The sequence below is a fragment of the Carcharhinus amblyrhynchos genome, chromosome 5 (assembly GCF_965287045.1).
Source record: "Carcharhinus amblyrhynchos chromosome 5, sCarAmb.v2.hapA, whole genome shotgun sequence".
Lineage (NCBI taxonomy): Eukaryota > Metazoa > Chordata > Chondrichthyes > Carcharhiniformes > Carcharhinidae > Carcharhinus > Carcharhinus amblyrhynchos.
In genome coordinates this window covers 101,515,840-101,535,938 of record NC_137328.1, presented here as the reverse complement: position 1 = coordinate 101,535,938, position 20,099 = coordinate 101,515,840, and the positions used below count along the sequence as shown (strand labels likewise).

Sequence of the window (20,099 nt, the reverse complement as noted above, 5' to 3'; positions counted from 1 at the left end):
TCCAAACAAACATTCCTGACATTAAGATTCAGATGACTATGATAATATTGGTTTATAATGTCAACTGAAGCTAGAAATGTAAAATAAATAGCTTTCACTCTAAATATTTATACTTCAGAACCTTGGATATCAAAATTATTGACTGGTGGTATGCCACCAGTTTCATATCAATAGAAGTCCTCAATTTTCCACATTAAATATTTTACACTAAGTGTTAAGGAAAAGAGAATAAATGAGAAAATAGTATCAAAACTAATGAAAGCAAAAAGCAGTTCACAGACTGGTATATTACAGTAGATGGTTAAAAAAATTGCTTACCTTTTTGAACATAATTAGTGAAACAACAGCTGAACCAGTAAAAGCTGCTGCAACAAGCATCATCAGAACTCCAACAGGAATGCTCTTATTAAGGGCTGTAAGTGCTGAAATCCAGCCACTGAAAAAAAAGAGATGGATTTCAGTTCCAACTTTCAAAATGCTCATTAAGACAACATTGTAGTTAACAGAAAGCCAGAGACTCTATAGATCCCTATAATATTCTTGGGTGACTGCCTACGTGGAGTTTGCATGCTCTCCCAATGTCTGGATGGGTTTTCTCTGGGTGCTCGGGTTTCCTCCCACAGTCCAAATGTGTAGGTCAGCAGGATTAGCCATGCTAGATGCACAGGGTTATGGGGATAGGCTGAGGAGAAGCCAATGCACACTTGATGCTCCAGATGGGCTCTTTCTGCACTATAGGGATTCGATTCCAAGTTTTAAATGGCATATATTTTGCACTAAGTGAGCAAAGCAAGGATACTTGCTGCTGGCCTCAAACAAAGTTTCAGTAAGCAATCCAACTATCTGTGACAAAGACTTGCCTGTCAGTTGATTGTTGTATTCTTTAGTAGATATCATCAAGCTGCTTAAGCAGCCAAACAGGAAACAAAAAGCACTAAATGCAAGCCGCTTATACATATGATACATAAACAAAGTTAAGGATTGGGATATACACATGGGGGTGTAAAAAAAAAGCAGCAGCTTGATCATGCGAAAAAATCTAGTAATTAAACTAAGTGAAGGGTGGTCCACTTTGGTAGGAATAATGGTAGGAAGGACTATTACTTACGGGGCGAAAAACTGCAGCAGGCGATGGTGCAGAGGGACCTTGGGGTCCTTGTGCATGAGTCGCAAAAACCCAGCTTGCAGGTGCAGCAGGTGATCAGGAAGGCGAATGGGATGCTGGCCTTCATAGCGAGGGGGATTGAATATAAAAGTAGGGAGGTCTTGCTGCAGCTGTATAGGGCATTGGTGAGGCCGCAGCTGGAGTACTGTGTGCAGTTTTGGGCGCCGCACCTGCGCAAAGATATTTTGGCCTTGGAGGGAGTGCAGAGGAGGTTTACTAGGCTGATACCGGAGTTGAGGGGGTTGAGCTATGAGGAGAGGCTGAATAAACTAGGCTTGTACTCATTGGAGTTTAGAAGAATGAGGGGAGATCTCATTGAGACGTATATGATGATGAATGGGATGGATAGGATAGAGATGGAGAGACTCTTCCCGCTCAAAAAAGACAGTAGGACTAGGGGGCACAGCCTCAGGATAAAGGGGGGGCGGTTTAGAATGGAGTTGAGGAGGAACTTCTTCACTCAAAGGGTGGTGAATCTCTGGAATTCTCTGCCCGATGAAGTGGTGGAGGCTGCCTCGCTAAATATTTTTAAGACGCGGGTTGCTGGGTTTTTGATAAGAGAGGGGATTAAGGGCTATGGGGAGAGGGCGGGAAAGTGGAACTGATCCACGACAGATCAGCCATGATCTTATTGAATGGCGGGGCAGGCTCGAAGGGCTAGATGGCCTACTCCTGCTCCTATTTCTTATGTTCTTAACAATAATTCACAAAATATAAAATGATCTTTTCAGGACCAGATCTGTTTTTCAGCAGCAGCTATTATTCAGTTTGCCATTAAACACCAAGCTACACCTCAATGTATATTTCTTTTTAAAAAAATAAAAGATCAATGCAAGATTGGTGGAAGGGGAAGTTTGCATCATCTGAATTGAGTTTGATGAGTGGGGTTCCACAGTGCAGGGCAAACTGCAACTTCAGGGATCCCATGTTAAACTGCCCCAAATCCAGAAGTTGCAATCAGCTTCAGAGTGTAATTATCTGGAATGCTGACAGCTGTCAGAAGTCCAGGCCAACATATTTCTTACAAATTGAGAGATTCACACTTCTTTTTGTGTTACAAAACACAAGTTCAAGTCTTCCATACATTTTCTTTGGACAGGAATATTGCAGTCCTTAGCATGCGTGCCCATGTTTATCATCGTTTGATCTTTGTCCAATAACTCATGCTCCAATAGTAATTGATTGGCACCGCACCACATCGATAAACATTCAATCTCTCCACCACTGACGATCAGTAGCAACACTGTACTACCTACAAAATGCACTGCAACAATTCACCAAAGATCCTTAGACAGCACCTTCCAAACCCACACCACTTTCATCTAGAAGAACAAAGGGAGCAGATACATGGGAACACCACCAACTGCAAGTTCCACTCCAAGCCACTCACCATCCTGACTTGGAAATATATTACCGTTCCTTCGCAGTCACTAGGTCAAAATCTGGAATTCCCTCCCTAACAGCATTGTGGGTCAACCCACAGCACATGGACTGCAGTGATTCAAGGCAGCAGCTCACCACGACCTTCAAGGGCAATGAGGGACGGACAATAAATGCTGTTCAGCCAGCAACATCCATATTCCACAAATGAATTTAAAAACAACAAGTATGTGGAAGCTGACTGAGAAGCAAACCAGTCTTGGCTCTAATGATCACCCAAAAAAGCAGCACAAAACCTGATAGCTCCATCAAGTTTCATTTAACTTCATTTATAGTTTCCTTTTGAACTCAAAGTTTACAATGTAATTTATACAGGAAAAAGAATCAGTGAATGAAACAACTTGTTCCAATTATGAGAACACTATGATGACTACTTTGAAAGTTTGGAATTAATACTCACCAGTTTCCCCACTGTGGTATTCCTACTGATTGCAGTACATGGACAGCAAACTGACAGATAAATACGAAGAAGAATAGAAAGAAGCTGAAGGAACTGTCACTCCTGAAATATAATACACCTTCATCAGTTTCATTCAAAATATTAATCACTTCCATGAATAATGCTTCAGTTTGTCCTTTGGGATAAATTGATCAGAGGCACAGAACTGTACAAGACCATGTTTCACTTCAAGTGGATTGAAAATGGGAAATAAAGCTGAGTTTTTCTTCCTCCCCCAATGTAAAAAACCCACCAATATATAGTAGACCGAAAGTCGTGGGTATTGCGAAAAAGGGAGCAAGAGTGGGAAAAAGTTAGGTGATATAGAGTAATTGTTCACAAACATCCTAATGCCATTAACAAAATATAATGGAGACATTAAATTTAGAAGTTGAATCTATGTAAAATCTCACTAAGACCAGGCATAAAATCAACTGGATGCTGCCTTATACAAGTACGTGGAGAGATTTGATAAACTGGGGCTTTTTCTTTAATTGAAACAGCAGAAATTACTGGGATGATTTGACTGGTGTTTAAAATTATGAAAAATTGAGACCCCCCCCCCCCCAAGTCAAAACATGCTAATTTTTTATGCTTGAATGATCTTGAAGCAGATAGAGAGTCAAGATTAGAAACAACGATAGGCCAGTCTCTTTGAGCCTGTTTAGAGCTCATTCATCAGATCCTTAATCCCTCAATACTTTCACCTAATGAATGTTCATTACTTTCAATCTTAAAAAGAGAAACACATTTCAGATTTGAATTAGCCTGCAAGAGAAAAAGAACATTCCTCTATTTAATCCTTAAATGGCAAAACTCCATTTTTAGGATCAAGTCTGTTTTTTGTAAAAAAATTCCCCACAAGGGTGGATAATTTCTCTGATTACATCTTACTGAAATCACTATTTCATTTAAATCACCCCTTAATCTTCTAAGCAAGGGAATACATAGCAAGTAATGCAAACTCTTTTCATAGTTATCTTTTAAGCCCATTATTCTGGTGAAATTGAGTTGAACTGCATCAAAGGCCAAAATATTGTTCCCAAATCTGAACAGAGTATTCCAGAAGTGGACTGGCAATTGTTCTGTACAATAGCAACATATCCTTACTGCTGAATTTTAACCACCTTAACAAAGGCCAACAGTCGATAAACTCTTTTTGATTTTCTGTTCATTTGTTTTTACTTTTGTATACATGAACACTAAGCTGTTTACTCCTCCATAGTTTCTTTCCTCAATTCACAAAATATTCTGATGGCAGTTTAGGAAAAGGGGAAGTGCAACGTGACCTGGTGTTATGGTGGAACAGTTGTTGGAGGTTGGCTTGCAAGTACAACAGGTGGTGAGGAAAGCTAATGGCATGCTGGCCTTCATAGCAAGAGGATTTCAGTATGGGGTAAAAGTTGTTTTGCTGCAGTTTACAGGACTTGAGGCAACAACTTGAGTTGTGTGCGCGATTTTGGTCTCCTAGTCTGAGGAAGAACATTTTTGCTATTGGAGGGAGTCCAGACTGATTCCCAGAATGGCAGGACTGACATATGAAGACAGACTCAAATCAACTGGACTTGCAGTCACTGGAATTTGGAATAATGAGATGGGATCTCATAGAAACAAAATCCTGATGGGACAGACAGGGTGAAAGGAGGAAGAATGTTTCCAATGTTGCGGAAATCCAGAACTAGGGGTCACAGTCTAAGAATAAGAGGTAAGCCATTCAGGATGGAAATGAGGAAGAACTTCTTCACTTAGGGAATCCCACAGGTTCACAACTATCACAGAAAACACTGTTGGGGCTAGTTTGTTAGATATGTTCAAGAGGGTGCTGGTTGTGGCCCTAGTGGCTAAAGAGATCAAGGAGCATGGAGAGAAAGCAGGAGCGGGATACTGAAAGTGCATGATCAGCCACAAACATAATGAATGATGGTGCAGGCCAAATGGCCTACTCCTCTATTTTCTATGTTTGTATTCAAAAATGGATGAACTGCATTAGCCATAGTCTTGTGCACTCACTCATGTTCCTTTTCAATTTCGTCCTTATTTGTATAAGTTACCACCGAACTATGCTTGTACAATTCTATTCCTTCAAGTCATTAGTATATCGTGAAAAGTAGAAGCCCATCACTTAACACGTGCTGATAACATTCCTTCATCCTTATTCTCAATTAAATGCAACTGCAGAAGATTGCATACGCATTGTTAGGATATGGAACATATACCAGAATTAGACAAACAGGGATCAGAATTACTTAAGACATGGGACTGGTAGTTGGTGAAAAAGGGGAAGTAAACGATGCAGTTCTGTCCAGTGTACAAAAGCAGCTATGCGGACTTGACACTTCATAACATACATCTCCACAGGGGATGATGGCAGCACAGTGTTAATATCACTGGACTAGATATCCCAAGGTCCACTCAAAATGCCTAGGGACAATAATTGGTGGAATTTGAACTTGCTAATCGATCTGAAATATAAAGCAAGTCTTAGTAATAGGGACCATGACTATCGTCACTGATTGCTGTAAAAAGTCACCTGGTTCATGAATATCCTTTAGGGAAAAAAAACTGCAGTCCTTACCCATTCTGGCCTACATGTGTCACAGCCAAAGGGCCAAGCAAGCCACTCAGTTCGAGGGCAATTAGGGATAGGCAATGAATGCTCCCCTTGCCAGCACCGCCCACACCCCATGAAAGAATTACAAAATTTAGGTAAGAAAACCAGGATCATTCTTAATTAGTTGAATAGGGTAAATTTAATGGATTATCCAGTTATTTTGTTCTTACCAGACCCAAGAGGCCAATGTTTTGCAAGCAATTTTAGGGAGCAGTCATATTTGGACTTCATCTTTCATCCTACAGTGGGTGTTTTCTACATAATCCCATTTCCCCCTCACTGAAAAGGTTAATTTTCAAGTGACACCTCATTGCACTAACATGTTCCAAAATCTTGTTTCTGTTCTTTTAAAAAACCTCCATTTTATTTGTGGAATCTCCTTGTGTCATCAGCAAGCATCACGATTTTCCCTATTAGAGTCCAAATCATCTAGACACAAAGGACAAATGTGCATCCACTAATCCCAGGGGCATTATTATTTCCAACTATTTGTCAGTCTGAGCAATACAATTTATCTTAACTTTCCATCTGCTTATCAATTTTCTATCCATTCTGCTACATTTCCTATATAATACCATTAGCTTCTAATCAACATTGAGACACCTTCTGAAAATCCAAGTACATTATATTTATTGCACTGCCTTTACCCTGGCCAGTCACCACAGCAAGAAAACTCATTACATCGACAAATGCTTATTAAATGCACCCCTCCCCCCACCAACCAATCTGCCATTCTAATAAGTTAAGTGGAAAGCAAGATCTGCATGTCTGCCAACTGATGCACAAACTTAATACACCAGATGTCAGAATACTTCAATTTTCCACAAAGACAAATCAGGAACTTTGGTGCATCATGGAATGCTGTTTTTCAGTTCAGTCACAATTTATTGTACAAAGTTACATATTGACAATAACTTGAAGGTCATACATAATGGACAGCATTCTGATTAGTAAAATTTCAGCACCACTTACTGCGATCAAGTTACAGTTTCCAGCATTTGTTTAAAACTTCTTGTGAATATGCACTTTGTGCAAGCTTTTTGACCACACATTCTAAAGTTATAAATTTTACATTTATTTCACCTTTTAAACATAGTGAGTCAAAAAGAGTCAGTTTACTAACCTGAAGGCTTTGTAGAGTGGTCTGTACCAACAAATAAATGAACAGGGGGTAAAAAGCAAGAACCAGAGAATGGCCAGGCCAAAGTCCACCCCTCGGTAGCTATCAACACAGAACCAGGCAAGGCAACCAATAATATTTACCAGGAGTGTTACTGCATGGACTGTGGAAGGGAAAAAATAAAATCAAGTCTAAAAAAGGGAACTGTTTAATGCACGACATTTTAGGAAGTGCAAGAACATAATTTCACAGTTGAACCTAACTTTTGTCACAAACTTCCTTTAAAACAGCATTAAATACTGCAAATTGCTCACATTTGACATTTTGCCGACAAAAATGCTTGCACTAGTGAATAAATTGCCAATTTACAACAGAGTGCCATGGTACCTGATGTGAAGCTAAGACAAAAATCGAAAGGTCAGCAGTTCCTAATAGTACAGAGTCTGTGCCATGCCATTCAATTACCTTAATGCTCTCAAACTAAAACCGACCATCTAGATCTAGATTACATTTGGCCAAACAGAATTTCATGGCAATTTACAGACACTACAAAATGAATTTGGGGGAAGCATGGAGATTAGTGCAGCTCCAGAAATGTTTCTGAAAGCAGTTTGTTGCTTATCTGGTTAATATTAATAAATTAGTTTTTTTTTAAATTCAAGCTACTTTGCGAATTGAAGAACTTGATTTTCACTATAGATTCTGGAAATGATTTTGCAAATACGCATCAGGTAGCAACCCCCACACATTTAGCATTGTCAGTGGCAAGCAAACAAATTCACCACACTTGACAAAATAATGCATGTGAAAATTTAGGTATTTTCCATGCTATCATCCAATAGAATATTACAAATGTTAAAAAATTTAATAAAAATTGGAATAATTTACATACACATCCATAAGTAGTAGAGCATCTTGACTGTTTTCTGAAATTCAACAGGGATATCTACAGAGAGGTCTTGATAGAAACATGGTCCCACAGGGCATCGTTCAGGAAGCGGAGGCCAATTGTTCTTCCGAGCTGAAAAGAAAATAGCTTACTGCATTCAGTTCTATAAATCAATTGATAATAAAGAAAACCTTATTTTCATCTTGGCCTTGACAATAAAGCACATTAAAATCACTTATTGTTAAATAAAGCCACAGAGCAAAATATATTTTAATGTCAGTGTAATTAGAAAGCTATTGTGGCAGTTATGTGTATATGGCACTTCCCAACCTAAATTGCCCTACTTCAACCATGCACTACACAATTAATTTAAAATGTTAGTTAGAAGTGAGCAACAAATGCCATTTCTGAAAAGCTTGAATGATTGTTTGATACCTTCCAATCTAGTCATAGAAAATCATACTACAGGGTTGGATGCTAAAACTTAGATATCATCTAAATTATCTGTCGTACCAAAGCAGTGACCTTTAGGCTATAAATGTCACTTCGTGCTAACATGAAAAATCTAAGGATTTTCTTCCAACAGAATGAGGCCACATACGATCATAACTGAGATTTTTCATCTCACGTTCCCGTCGATCAAGCTCTGCTGCTTTTTGTTCTAGTTCTTCCTGACGTCTCAACAGCTCAGCCTGGGCTGCAGCAGTTTCCTAAAATACAAAATTCAAGTTCATTTTAGCAAAGAAAACTTCAATTCAAATTAAACACAAATTTTATGCAGTGGTTTGTAAAAAGATAATGCAACTTCGAGTAGATGGAAGGGTAATTATTTCTGTATATTAAAACCTATTACAAACTGGATCTTTCAGAGTAACTATACTCCCAAGAACTTTAGTTTCAGTGAGTAACCTCCATGATAAGAACTGCAAAATCCCACAAAGCACACTGAGCTGTGACACATCAACACTTACTGTCAAGTTACAGGCTGTGATCCAGATACAGACTCCATCACAAGTCATTAAAATTTTTGCCTTACCATAATACAAAAAAAGCGTTATTTTAAAAGTACACCATGACTGCTATCCTGTCCTTTCATTTAGTCGGCAAGATTATACAATTATGCCTAGCAACATTTAAGCAACAGAGATAAACTTTCTATAGATATTAGGCAGCTTGTTAATATATATTATTTCAAAGGCCCAAGGGTAAAAGTGACTTGCCAAGGTGCAAAAATTCCAATACTTGGGCGTCAGGCAGCCAAGAGCTGTTTCAATTATGGCTCTGAACAGATGGCAAAAAGAGTTAACAAGTTTTGAGGTGTTGAAAAAGGCACAGCTCTATCAAAGACACTTTCTGAATCATGACCAAGTTTGAGTTGAAAACATAACTAAAATCTGAAAAAAAAAAGTACTGCAACATTCATTTTTAAACTTAATTTGTTTCAACTATTTAGCACAATGAGGGAGAAGCACCCCCCTCAAAGTAAAAATTCTTAAGTGGTAAAACAAACAGTTCCGACTCTGACAGAGGTCAGAGGTCACATGTCAAACAGACTTGAAACCCTAGCCAAAAGAGAAAATGCTGGACAATCTCAGCTGGTCTGGCAGCATCTGTAAGGAGAGAAAAGAGCTGATGTTGAGTCTAAATGACCCTTTGTCAAAAGCTAAAAAGAGATATTTATCCTGTAGGTTGAGGGAATGAACGAGTCACAGACACAAAAACGTAGCCCTGATCTCTTTCCAATGATGCTGTCAGACCTGAGATTTTCCAGCATTTGTGTTTTAGTTTCAAATGTTGGTGGGCATGAAGTTCAGAACAACAGAATCTCAGTGTCAAGTCATATTGTAGAGTGGAGTAGTTAATTTGGATCCAGCTGCACATTGGAATTTCTTTAGGATTTTAAAAGCCAAGAATATTAATACATTTTAAACTTACCTGTGTATGTGGTGCATACGTGGGTGGTTCTTCGGTTGGCTTCATGATAGCTGGCTGTGTACTGGGCATAGGATGCTTCTCAGCATTTCCTGGTGGTGCCTGGGTTATTAGAAGAATATTACACATTTTGTATATTAAACTGAAGTGCCATGTCAATGACAAATTAAATTTGCCAACAAAAAAAATGTGCAAATCTTTAGGACTGGCAAAAAGGCCAGCGCAGGCAATTAATGTTTCTGGCTCATTGCAGGGAATCTGGCAGTTGTCAAGGGGGAACATGGAGAGAAAGTATCAGCTTTTACATAAGCACTGTGCCTCTATGTTAACAGAGCAATGAGGAAAAGGAAATGTGCAACTGAGATACATGTCAGAAGAAATTGCAAGATTGTGGGACTCAAAATCATTAAGCTTAAAGTCCATTTTGGGAGGGGAAAAAACAAACCATCAATGGAACTGACATGGTGTATGGGACTTTCGTCAACAGAACCCCTCCGCTCAAACCTGCGAATTTCAATACATGCGAAAATTCTGGTCTTTGCCGGCGCCACTTTTTAAAGTAGTGTTGACATAGTATGCAAACTAGGATGATTAGCCCCTGGATTTTGTATTCCTGTGTTGGTTACATCTGGATTGTTACATTTTTCTTCAAATTTGATTTAGTCCAACTGTGAAATATTGCATGGTAGTTACATTTATGATGTGGGGATGCCAGCATTGGACTGGGTTGACTTGCCTGATGAAGGGGCAGCACTCTGAAAGCTCATGCTACCAAATAAACCTGTTGGATTTTAACCAGGTGCTATGGAGCCTTCTTAATTACATTTAGCAAATAGATACATGTTATTTTTGCAAAGCAGTATCATAGTAAATTGAAATTCTCATACCGTCCGTCCATCTGTGAAAGGATTGTATTCCTCTAATGCTGGTGGAGGATTTCTCGTTACTTGTGTAACTGACGGATCCTGGGATAGAACAACCAATGAACAAATTAAGAGTTTTTGCACTAACTGCCAATTATTGTTAAACTTAGAACTCATCTCCTTCAACTGGTTATAAGGAGAGGCTGGATAGACTGGGACCTTTTTCCCCCTGGAGTGTAGGAGGCTTAGGGGTGATCTTACTGAAGTCTATAAGATAATAAGCAGCATAAAGATAGGAGAATCTAAAACTAGAGGGCATAGGTTAAGATGAGGGGAGAGATACAAAAGGTGTATAGAGGGGCAATTTTTTAAAAAAAAAACAGTTGGTGGTGAGTGTCTGGAACAAGCTGCCAAAGGCAGTTGTAGAGGTGGGTACAATGCTGTCTTTTTAAAAGCATTTAGACAGTTACATGGGTAAGATGGTAGAGATATGGGCCAAACGCAGGCAATTAGAACTAACTTAGAAGTTAAAAAAAAATTGGTATGGACAAGCTGGGCCAAAGAGCGTGTTTCCATGCTATAAACCTCTATGACCAGAGGGAAATCTTTATTCAGTTTTAGATTTATTCACAAAGTGAAACATTGCCCCCAATGTTGTTACAAACACCAGTGTCAATAAAAGTGTTTAATATTCTTCAACAAACAAACAATAATCAAGTAAACAAAAATGCTTGAGCCTAAAATCCAGCTTGATGCTACTGTGCAATACCAAGGAGCCCAATGTCTCTACTTTCTTAGGAAAAAAAGGAAATTTGGCATGTCAACTATAATTCTCACCAACTTTCACAGATGCAACATAGAAAGCATTCTTTCTGGTTGTATCAGCTTGGTATTGCTACTGCTCTGCCCAAGACAGCAAGAAACTACAAAAGGTCATGAACGTAGCCCAATCCATCACAAACCAACCTCCCATCCATCGAATCCGTCTAGACTTCGCACTGCCTCGGCAAAGCAGCCAGCATAATTAAGGACATCACGCACTCTGGACATTCTCTCTTCCACTTCCCTCCATCGGGAGGAAATGCACTAGTCTGAGGTCATGGACCAACCAACTCAACAGCTTCTTCCCTGCCGCTGTCAGACTTTTGAACGGACTCGCCTTGCATTACATTGATCTATGACTGTAATATTACATTGTGCACCTTCTCCTTTCCTTCAGAACCCTCGGATGCATTCCATCCGGTCCTGGGGACTTGTCCACAATCAGCCCCTCCAGTCTGTCGAGCACCACCTCTCTAGTAACAGTAATGTCATTAAGACCCTCCAGTCCTACCACCTTTCCATCACTAACACCTGGCAAATTATTCACGTCCTCCTCCGTGAAGACAGAAACAAAAAAGTTATTCAATACCTTAGCCATATCCCCATCCCCTACCACTAGGTCCCCTTTCTCATCCTCTAAAGGATGAACGTTCACCCTAGCCAGCCTCTTCCTTTTTATATATTTATAAAAACTCTTGCTATCCTTTTTTACATTAAGCGCTAGCCCAGCTTCATAGTTTCTCCTACCCTTCTTTATCAACTTCTTTGTCAATCTTTGTTGACATTTAAACCTCTCCCAATCCTCTTCTCGCCCACTACTCTTAGCTACTCTAAATTCCTCTGCTTTTAATTTAACACTTTCCTTCACCTCCTTCGTTATCCACGGCTTATTACCTCAATACTACTTACTGAATTCAAATTCCACCACCTGGCGAATCCACAAACTCAGTTAATGGTCTGGGGACCTGGATTAAGAGTCTAGCAATGATACCAATAAGCCTTTGCCTCCAACTACACTCCCAAAAGATTGCCTCTTAAAAAAATATTCAAAAAGGATGATTGGACATAATTTTCTAAGCCTCTCTTAGGGTCCCCCAATAATCTTTTGGCACAAGCAACCACTTGAGAAACAGCCAGATAATTGGTGACTTGCACTGATCTATTTGATCTTGGAGTATTCCTTTGGCCCGCCCCCCCCCCCCCCCCCCCCCCCACCCCCACCCCCACCCCCACCGAACATGTGTTTCTGGTTAGCAAGGTCAATCCTTAATCTATTTTCACTAATGCTCTGATAAGTGCGCATTATCCCACAAGGAACGAGTATCTATAACGACATTCAAATGGACAACTGTTCAGTACACCACTTGTATAGAATTGTCTCCAAAATACTTGACAAAATGGAATCCTACATCCATGACTTCCACAAAGAGCTTGAAAATTCTACAGTTAAAGTACTTAAAACCTTTTTTTCTTAGCTTCTCAGGCTAAAGGGCAACATTTCCGATTTTCACTCCAAAATTATGGAACTCACTGCACTTGAATACTCAAAAATCTGACATGAAAAGAATTAACTTATCTTTGTCATATAGTACAAACTGCATAGGCACAATAAAAATAGTAACCATCAGACCACACACACACACAGTATTACACTTCAGACAAGTCTGCTAAAAAAAGTCAGTACAGTACATTTTCAACATTCAAAAAAAAATCAGGCAAAGCATTCCAAATATCAATGCTACGTAGAAAAATTACAAATAGCAAGGTGTGAATCAACTGTTGTTTATACTGATGACCACACAACATAGTGTAATTACAATAAAGAACTTTTCAAACTTAGAGCTATGAGGCCATGTAACAATTTATAAGCTTCAACTAAATCAAAAATCAGCCTTCTCTAAAGATTGTAATCCAAGAATTCTTAACATGCCTCATGATATTCCCCTTGGGCCATGATTTTCCTGGTATCACATCTTGTTTCATCATCTTTGGGTCACTCAAGATGAGACCTTGTAACCATTTTTCCATGTTTAATTTCTTAAATTACAACATTGAAGCACCCTGAAGTCACTGTTGTACTTGATTCCAAAACATCAAAGCTAGCAACCAGTCGTATCCAAGTGGATAGCCAACTCAACTGATAATCAAAATTTCAAACTGCTTGGTTCCTCTTGAAAAATGCAACATAATCTTTGTAATGACCTAGTATAGCGAACCAAGATAGGAACAACTCTGAATAGGATTGCTAATTCAAAATTACTCCAGATCAATTCTGCTTAAAATGTCTGAACTAATGGATTTCAAAACCCATGGAGCTTGACTTGCCATTTTAAAACGTGATAAATTTCTCAAATTCCACAGTGCCATCCATAAGAAATCACCATCATGCATAAGATGCCTCAAAGTTTCCCTTTAGGCTCCCAATAAAACACCAGAAGGCCTACTTTCAGCAAAACAGATCTCACCAAATAATACCACATTTTCCACAGATTATTCAGGTCAGAAACCTGGGATGGGAACCTAAGCAAGATTACAAAAGGAAAAAGAGAAACAAGGACAGTAATTAAAAAAAAGTAAAATGCAGAAATGTTAGACAGGGTAATTAAGGGAGAATGACAAATAGGGCCACAACACAAGAAAAGTTAGGATATTAAAAATGGCAAAAAGCCACAACTAATTTGAATCGGAAACTGATGGTGCAAATCCAAGTAAATGGTACAATTACGGTGACAAAGTTAAAAGATAACTAGGAACATTTGACATTTTGGACAAAAGTGGGATAGCACTCAAGTGAAATAAGATTAATTGTGAGGGACTCGCTCTTGGCTTCGATGACGTATAGCCCATTTGGGTGGAATTAAAATAACAGCAAGGAAAAAAAGACGTTGGTAGATAGAGCCGCTAACAGTAACCACACTGTCGGAAAGGGTATAAATCAGCAAATAATAGGAGTATGTAAAAAGAATAAAGCGGTAATTATGGACAACTCATCTTCAAGTTGATTGGGTGAAACAAGTTGGAAAAAGGTAGCTACAACAAATGAATTTAGGAGTGCACTAGTAATTGCTCCAGGAAAACTGTCAGTAAGAAGTCTCAGGTTAAAAATCAACAGGTTTATTTGGTATCAAAAGCCACTAGTTTTTGAAGTGCTACTCCTTCATCAGGCAAAGCGGAGGAATTTAGAGTAGCTAAGAGCAGTGGGCGAGAAGAGGATTGGGAAAGGTTTAAATGTCAACAAAGATTGACAAAAAAGTTGATAAAGGAGGGTAGGAGAAGCTATGAAGCTGGGCTAGCGCTTAATATAAAAAAGGATAGCAAGAGTTTTTATAAATATATAAAAAGGAAGAGGCTGGCTAGGGTGAACGTTGGTCCCTTAGCGGATGAGAAAGGGGACCTAGTGGTAGGGGATGGGGATATGGCTAAGGTCTTGAATAACTTTTTTGTTTCTGTCTTCACGGAGGAGGACGTGAATAATTTGCCGGGTGTTAGCGATGGAAAGGTGGTAGGACTGGAGGGTCTTAATGACATTACTGTTACTAGAGAGGTGGTGCGCGACAGACTGGAGGGGCTGATTGTGGACAAGTCCCCAGGACCGGATGGAATGCATCCGAGGGTTCTGAAAGAAATGGCGGAGGTGATAGTGGATGCCTTGGTGGTTATTTTCCAGACGTCGCTGGATTCCGGGGAAGTGCCGGAAGATTGGAAAGCGGCTAATGTTACGCCGTTGTTTAAGAAGGGTGCCAGGCAAAAGGCGGGGAATTACAGGCCGGTTAGTTTAACGTCTGTGGTAGGTAAAATGTTAGAATCCGTCATTAAGGAGGAAATTGCGAGGCATCTTGAAGGGAATTGCTTGATAGGGCAGACGCAACACGGTTTCATTAAAGGGAAGTCGTGTCTGACAAATTTACTGGAGTTCTATGAGGATGTGTCTAGGGCGGTGGATAGAGGAGAGCCGGTGGATGTGGTCTTTCTGGATTTTCAGAAGGCGTTTGATAAGGTACCTCACAAGAGGTTACTGCAGAAGGTCAGAGGACATGGAGTTGGGGGTAGGGTGTTAGCGTGGATAGAGGATTGGTTGTCAAATAGGAGGCAGAGAGTGGGGGTCAATGGGTGCTATTCGGATTGGCGGTTGGTGACTAGTGGGGTGCCCCAGGGGTCGGTGCTGGGGCCTCAGCTATTTACCATTTATATAGATGATCTGGAGGAGGGAACCGAGTGTAGGGTGTCGAAATTTGCTGATGACACCAAGATTGGGGGAAAGGCAAATTGTGCGGAGGGTGTGGAGAGTCTGCAGAAGGATCTAGATAGGCTGGGCGAATGGGCCAGGAAATGGCAAATGGAATTTAATGTTGGCAAGTGTGAGGTGGTCCACTTTGGTAGGAAGAATGGTAGGAAGGACTATTACTTACGGGGCGAAAAACTGCAGCAGGCGACGGTGCAGAGGGACCTCGGGGTCCTTGTGCATGAGTCGCAAAAACCCAGCCTGCAGGTGCAGCAGGTGGTCAGGAAGGCGAATGGGATGCTGGCCTTCATAGCGAGGGGGATTGAATATAAAAGTAGGGAGGTCTTGCTGCAGCTGTATAGGGCATTGGTGAGGCCGCAGCTGGAGTACTGTGTGCAGTTTTGGGCGCCGCACCTGCGCAAGGATATTTTGGCCCTGGAGGGAGTGCAGAGGAGGTTTACTAGGCTGATACCGGAGTTGAGGGGGTTGAGCTATGAGGAGAGGCTGAATAAACTAGGCTTGTACTCGTTAGAGTTTAGAAGAATGAGGGGAGATCTCATTGAGACGTATAAGATGATGAATGGGATGGATAGGATAGAGGTGGAAAGACTCTTCCCGCTCAAAAAAGACAGTAGGACTAGGGGGCACAGCCTCAAGATAAAGGGGGGGCGGTTCAGAACGGAGTTGAGGAGGAACTTCTTCACTCAAAGGGTGGTGAATCTCTGGAATTCTCTGCCCGTTGAAGTGGTGGAGGCTGCCTCGCTAAATATTTTTAAGAAGCGGGTTGATGGGTTTTTGATAAGAGAGGGGATTAAGGGTTATGGGGAGAGGGCGGGAAAGTGGAACTGAGCCACGACAGATCAGCCATGATCTTATTGAATGGCGGGGCAGGCTCGAAGGGCCAGATGGCCTACTCCTGCTCCTATTTCTTATGTTCTTATGTTCTTAAATACAAAAAAGGGAGACAGATTGAAGTGAACATTAGCCCCTTCGAAAACAAAGTGTCTGGCAGATAGTTACGGGGAACAAAGGATAGCAGAGGAGTTGAACAGATATTTTGCATCATTCTTTACAGTAGGTGATGTTCTCAACATCCATCAATACTCAAAAAATATGGGAAGAACTTAGAGAAGTAGTATTTGACAAGGCAGATAAGTCCCCTAATCCTGATGGCTGTGAAAAGTAGCTAGAGATACCGGTTGCAATGATAATGTTCCAAAAATCCCAGGCTTCTGGAGAAATACTAGAAGAATGAAAACTGCCAATGTGACACCACTATTTAAAAAAGGGGAAGAAAAAAACTATAGGCTGATTAACCCAAGAATCTGGTGAAATGGTGTGACAGCAATAATCTCCCCTTCAATGTGAACAAGACACAGCAACTTCAAGAAGTATAGTGGAGGACTTGCTCCATCTACATCAACAAAGTTAAAGCGGAAATGGTTGAGAGCTTCAAGTTTCTAAGTGCCCAGATCATCAATAACATGTCCTGGTCTGTCCACAATGATGCTACTGTTAAGAAAGCCCACCAACGCTTCGACTCTCAGGAGGCTATGGAAATTTGGCGTGTCCACTATAACTCTCAACTTCTACAGATGCATCATGGACAGCATTCTTTCTGGATGTATCACAGATTGGTATGGCACTTGCTCTGATCAAGACTGCGAGAAACTACAATGGGTTGCAAATGTAACCCATTCCATCATGCAAACCAGCCTCCCATCCACTGACTGCGCTGACACTTCCTGCTGCCTTGAAAAAGCAGCCAGCATAATCATGGACCCCATGCACCCTGAACATTCTCTCTTTCACCTTCTTACATTGGAAAAATGATATAAAAAGTCTGAGGTCACATACCAAATCAACTCAAGAACAACTTCTTTTGTGCTGCTGTCAGACTTTCAAATGGACTTACCTTGCATCAAGGTGATCTTTCCCTACACCCTAGCTATAACTGGAACACTACATTTTGCACCCTCCCCTTCTCTGCATGTACTCTACAAATAAGAACATAAGAAATAGGAGCAGGAGTAGGCCATCTAGCCCTTCGAGCCTGCCCCGCCATTCAATAAGATCATGGCTGATCTGTCGTGGCTCAGTTCCACTTTCCCGCCCTCTCCCCATAACCCTTAATCCCCTCTCTTATCAAGAACCCATCAACCCGCTTCTTAAAAATATTTAGCGAGGCAGCCTCCACCACTTCAACGGGCAGAGAATTCCAGAGATTCACCACCCTTTGAGTGAAGAAGTTCCTCCTCAACTCCGTTCTAAACCGCCTCCCCTTTATCTTGAGGCTGTGCCCCCTAGTCCTACTGTCTTTTTTGAGCGGGAAGAGTCTCTCCACCTCTATCCTATCCATCCCATTCATCATCTTATACGTCTCAATGAGATCTCCCCTCATTCTTCTAAACTCTAACGAGTACAAGCCTAGTTTATTCAGCCTCTCCTCATAGCTCAATCCCCTCAACTCCGGTATCAGCCTAGTAAACCTCCTCTGCACTCCCTCCAGGGCCAAAATATCCTTGCGCAGGTGCGGCGCCCAAAACTGCACACAGTACTCCAGCTGCGGCCTCACCAATGCCCTATACAGCTGCAGCAAGACCTCCCTACTTTTATATTCAATCCCCCTCGCTATGAAGGCCAGCATCCCATTCGCCTTCCTGACCACCTGCTGCACCTGCAAGCTGGGTTTTTGCGACTCATGCACAAGGACCCCGAGGTCCCTCTGCACCGTCGCCTGCTGCAGTTTTTCGCCACGTAAGTAATAGTCCTTCCTACCATTCTTCCTACCAAAGTGGACCACCTCACACTTGCCAACATTAAATTCCAGGTATGCTTTGTGTTGTTTCTTGCGTGCTACATACTGACATGACAAATCAAAATTGATTCTGACCTTTTTTGAACTAATTATTAAGTAATAGTAATACATTTGGAAAATTGTAGTCTATCAAGCAGAACGAGCATGGCTTCCTGAAGGAGAAATTGTGTCTGACTAGTTTTGAGGAAGTCTCAACCAAAGCGGATGCAGGAAAACCAGTCAGTGTTGTATTTAGACTTCCATAAAATGTTCAACAAAATACTTCACAAAAAGTGTTGGATATAGTATATTGGCATGGCTAGAGAACTGGCTAATGGGCAGGAAATATTGGGTCGTGTTCTTTCAGGTCAGTGCCTGCAACCAGTGGGGTTCCACAGGGATCAATGCTGGGACTGGAACAATTTACAATATGCACTGACTTGGAGGAAGGAAACAAAGTGTACTATAGCCAATTTGCAAAATGACAAAAATTGGTGGAAAGTCAAATTGCAAGAGGGATACAAATTTTGAGATATTGACAGGTTAAGTGGGTAAAAAGTTGGCAAATGGAGTATAATGTAGGAAAATGTGAAATTGGAGAATGTGTATTTAAGTGGAAAAAATGGCAGAAAACTGCAACAAAAAAAAAGGGACTTTGTACTTACGCATGAATCAAAGCTAGCACACAATTGCAGCAGGTAATTAGGAAGGCTAATTGAATGTTCATAGAATAAACAGAATCCCAGTGTACAAGAGGCCCTTTGGCCCATCGAATCTGCACTGACACCTGAAAGGCTCTTGACCTGCCCTCCTATTCCACTTGCCAACACTTGGCCCATAGCCTTGAATGTTATGGTGTTCCAAATACTCATCCAGGTACTTTTTAAATGGATGTGAAGCATCCCACCTCCACCACCCTCTCAAATCCCCCTAAATCTCCCACCCCTCACATTTAAACATGTCCCCTCCTAACTGACCCTTCAACTAAGAGGAACTGCTGCTCCCTATCCACACCCCTCAATTTTGAGCACCTTAAATCAGGTCACCCCAGTCTTCTCTGCTCCAGAAAAATAAAAACAACCCAAGCCTATGCAACCTCTCTCTATAAAACTTGAATGTTCCATCGCAGACAATATCCTGATGAATCTACTCTGCACCCCTCCAGTGCAATCTCATCCTTCCTCCCTCAATGGTGTGTGGAGTTTTCCATCCTTTCCGACACCACAGAATGTCCCACGAAGGCTGTTCAAAATGACTGTTCCCCCAAGGAAATCTGGTCCAAAAAAAAAGTCCCTTTCTGAGAACCAAACCCCAGTTAGATCCAAACACTACCCATTTTCAACATCTTGGCACAATCAAATAATTTAAACATGTGGACTGAACAAGGGGTTTCCAATTCAAACTTGTGCTTTCTTTTTTAATATACACACACCTCAAATCAATGATTTCTTCCTTAACATATAACTGTCTTTTATCCAAGTCACTCACTCAGACTGATAACACTGGTCGAAAACAAATCATCCATCATTCTTCAAAAGCATAATTTTGCTGGATCTGGTGTCCTAACTTAAAACGTAATACATTTCAAAATGTTCACAACTTGGTTACCATTTTGAAATAAAAAAATGCTCAAGACAAAATGGGCCTGCATATTACATGGAGATTGCATGTGTGATCCATTGCTGACAGATCACTAACTGTCAGCTCCACCCCTCTAAAAACTCAATTCACTAGATTTCACAGTTAATTCACAGCATTAGAGCTCTCAATTTCATGAGATAAAATTAAAACATACTTGA

The 20,099-nt window shown here is 40.7% G+C and overlaps 1 protein-coding gene across 1 annotated transcript in view; it reads right to left on the bottom strand.

The window, feature by feature from the left end:
• The window catches only part of LOC145343240 (secretory carrier-associated membrane protein 1-like), a 60,454-nt gene that overhangs the window by 13,598 nt on the left and 26,757 nt on the right, over nt 1–20,099 (bottom strand). The window contains exons 2-8 of the mRNA XM_080189338.1: nt 10,484–10,561; nt 9,600–9,698; nt 8,266–8,374; nt 7,668–7,796; nt 6,779–6,938; nt 3,006–3,107; nt 319–436 (exon numbers count right to left, since the gene is read on the bottom strand). Of these exons, the coding sequence (XP_080045464.1) occupies nt 319–436; nt 3,006–3,107; nt 6,779–6,938; nt 7,668–7,796; nt 8,266–8,374; nt 9,600–9,698; nt 10,484–10,561 (795 nt within the window). The remainder of the gene's footprint in view (nt 1–318; nt 437–3,005; nt 3,108–6,778; nt 6,939–7,667; nt 7,797–8,265; nt 8,375–9,599; nt 9,699–10,483; nt 10,562–20,099) is intronic.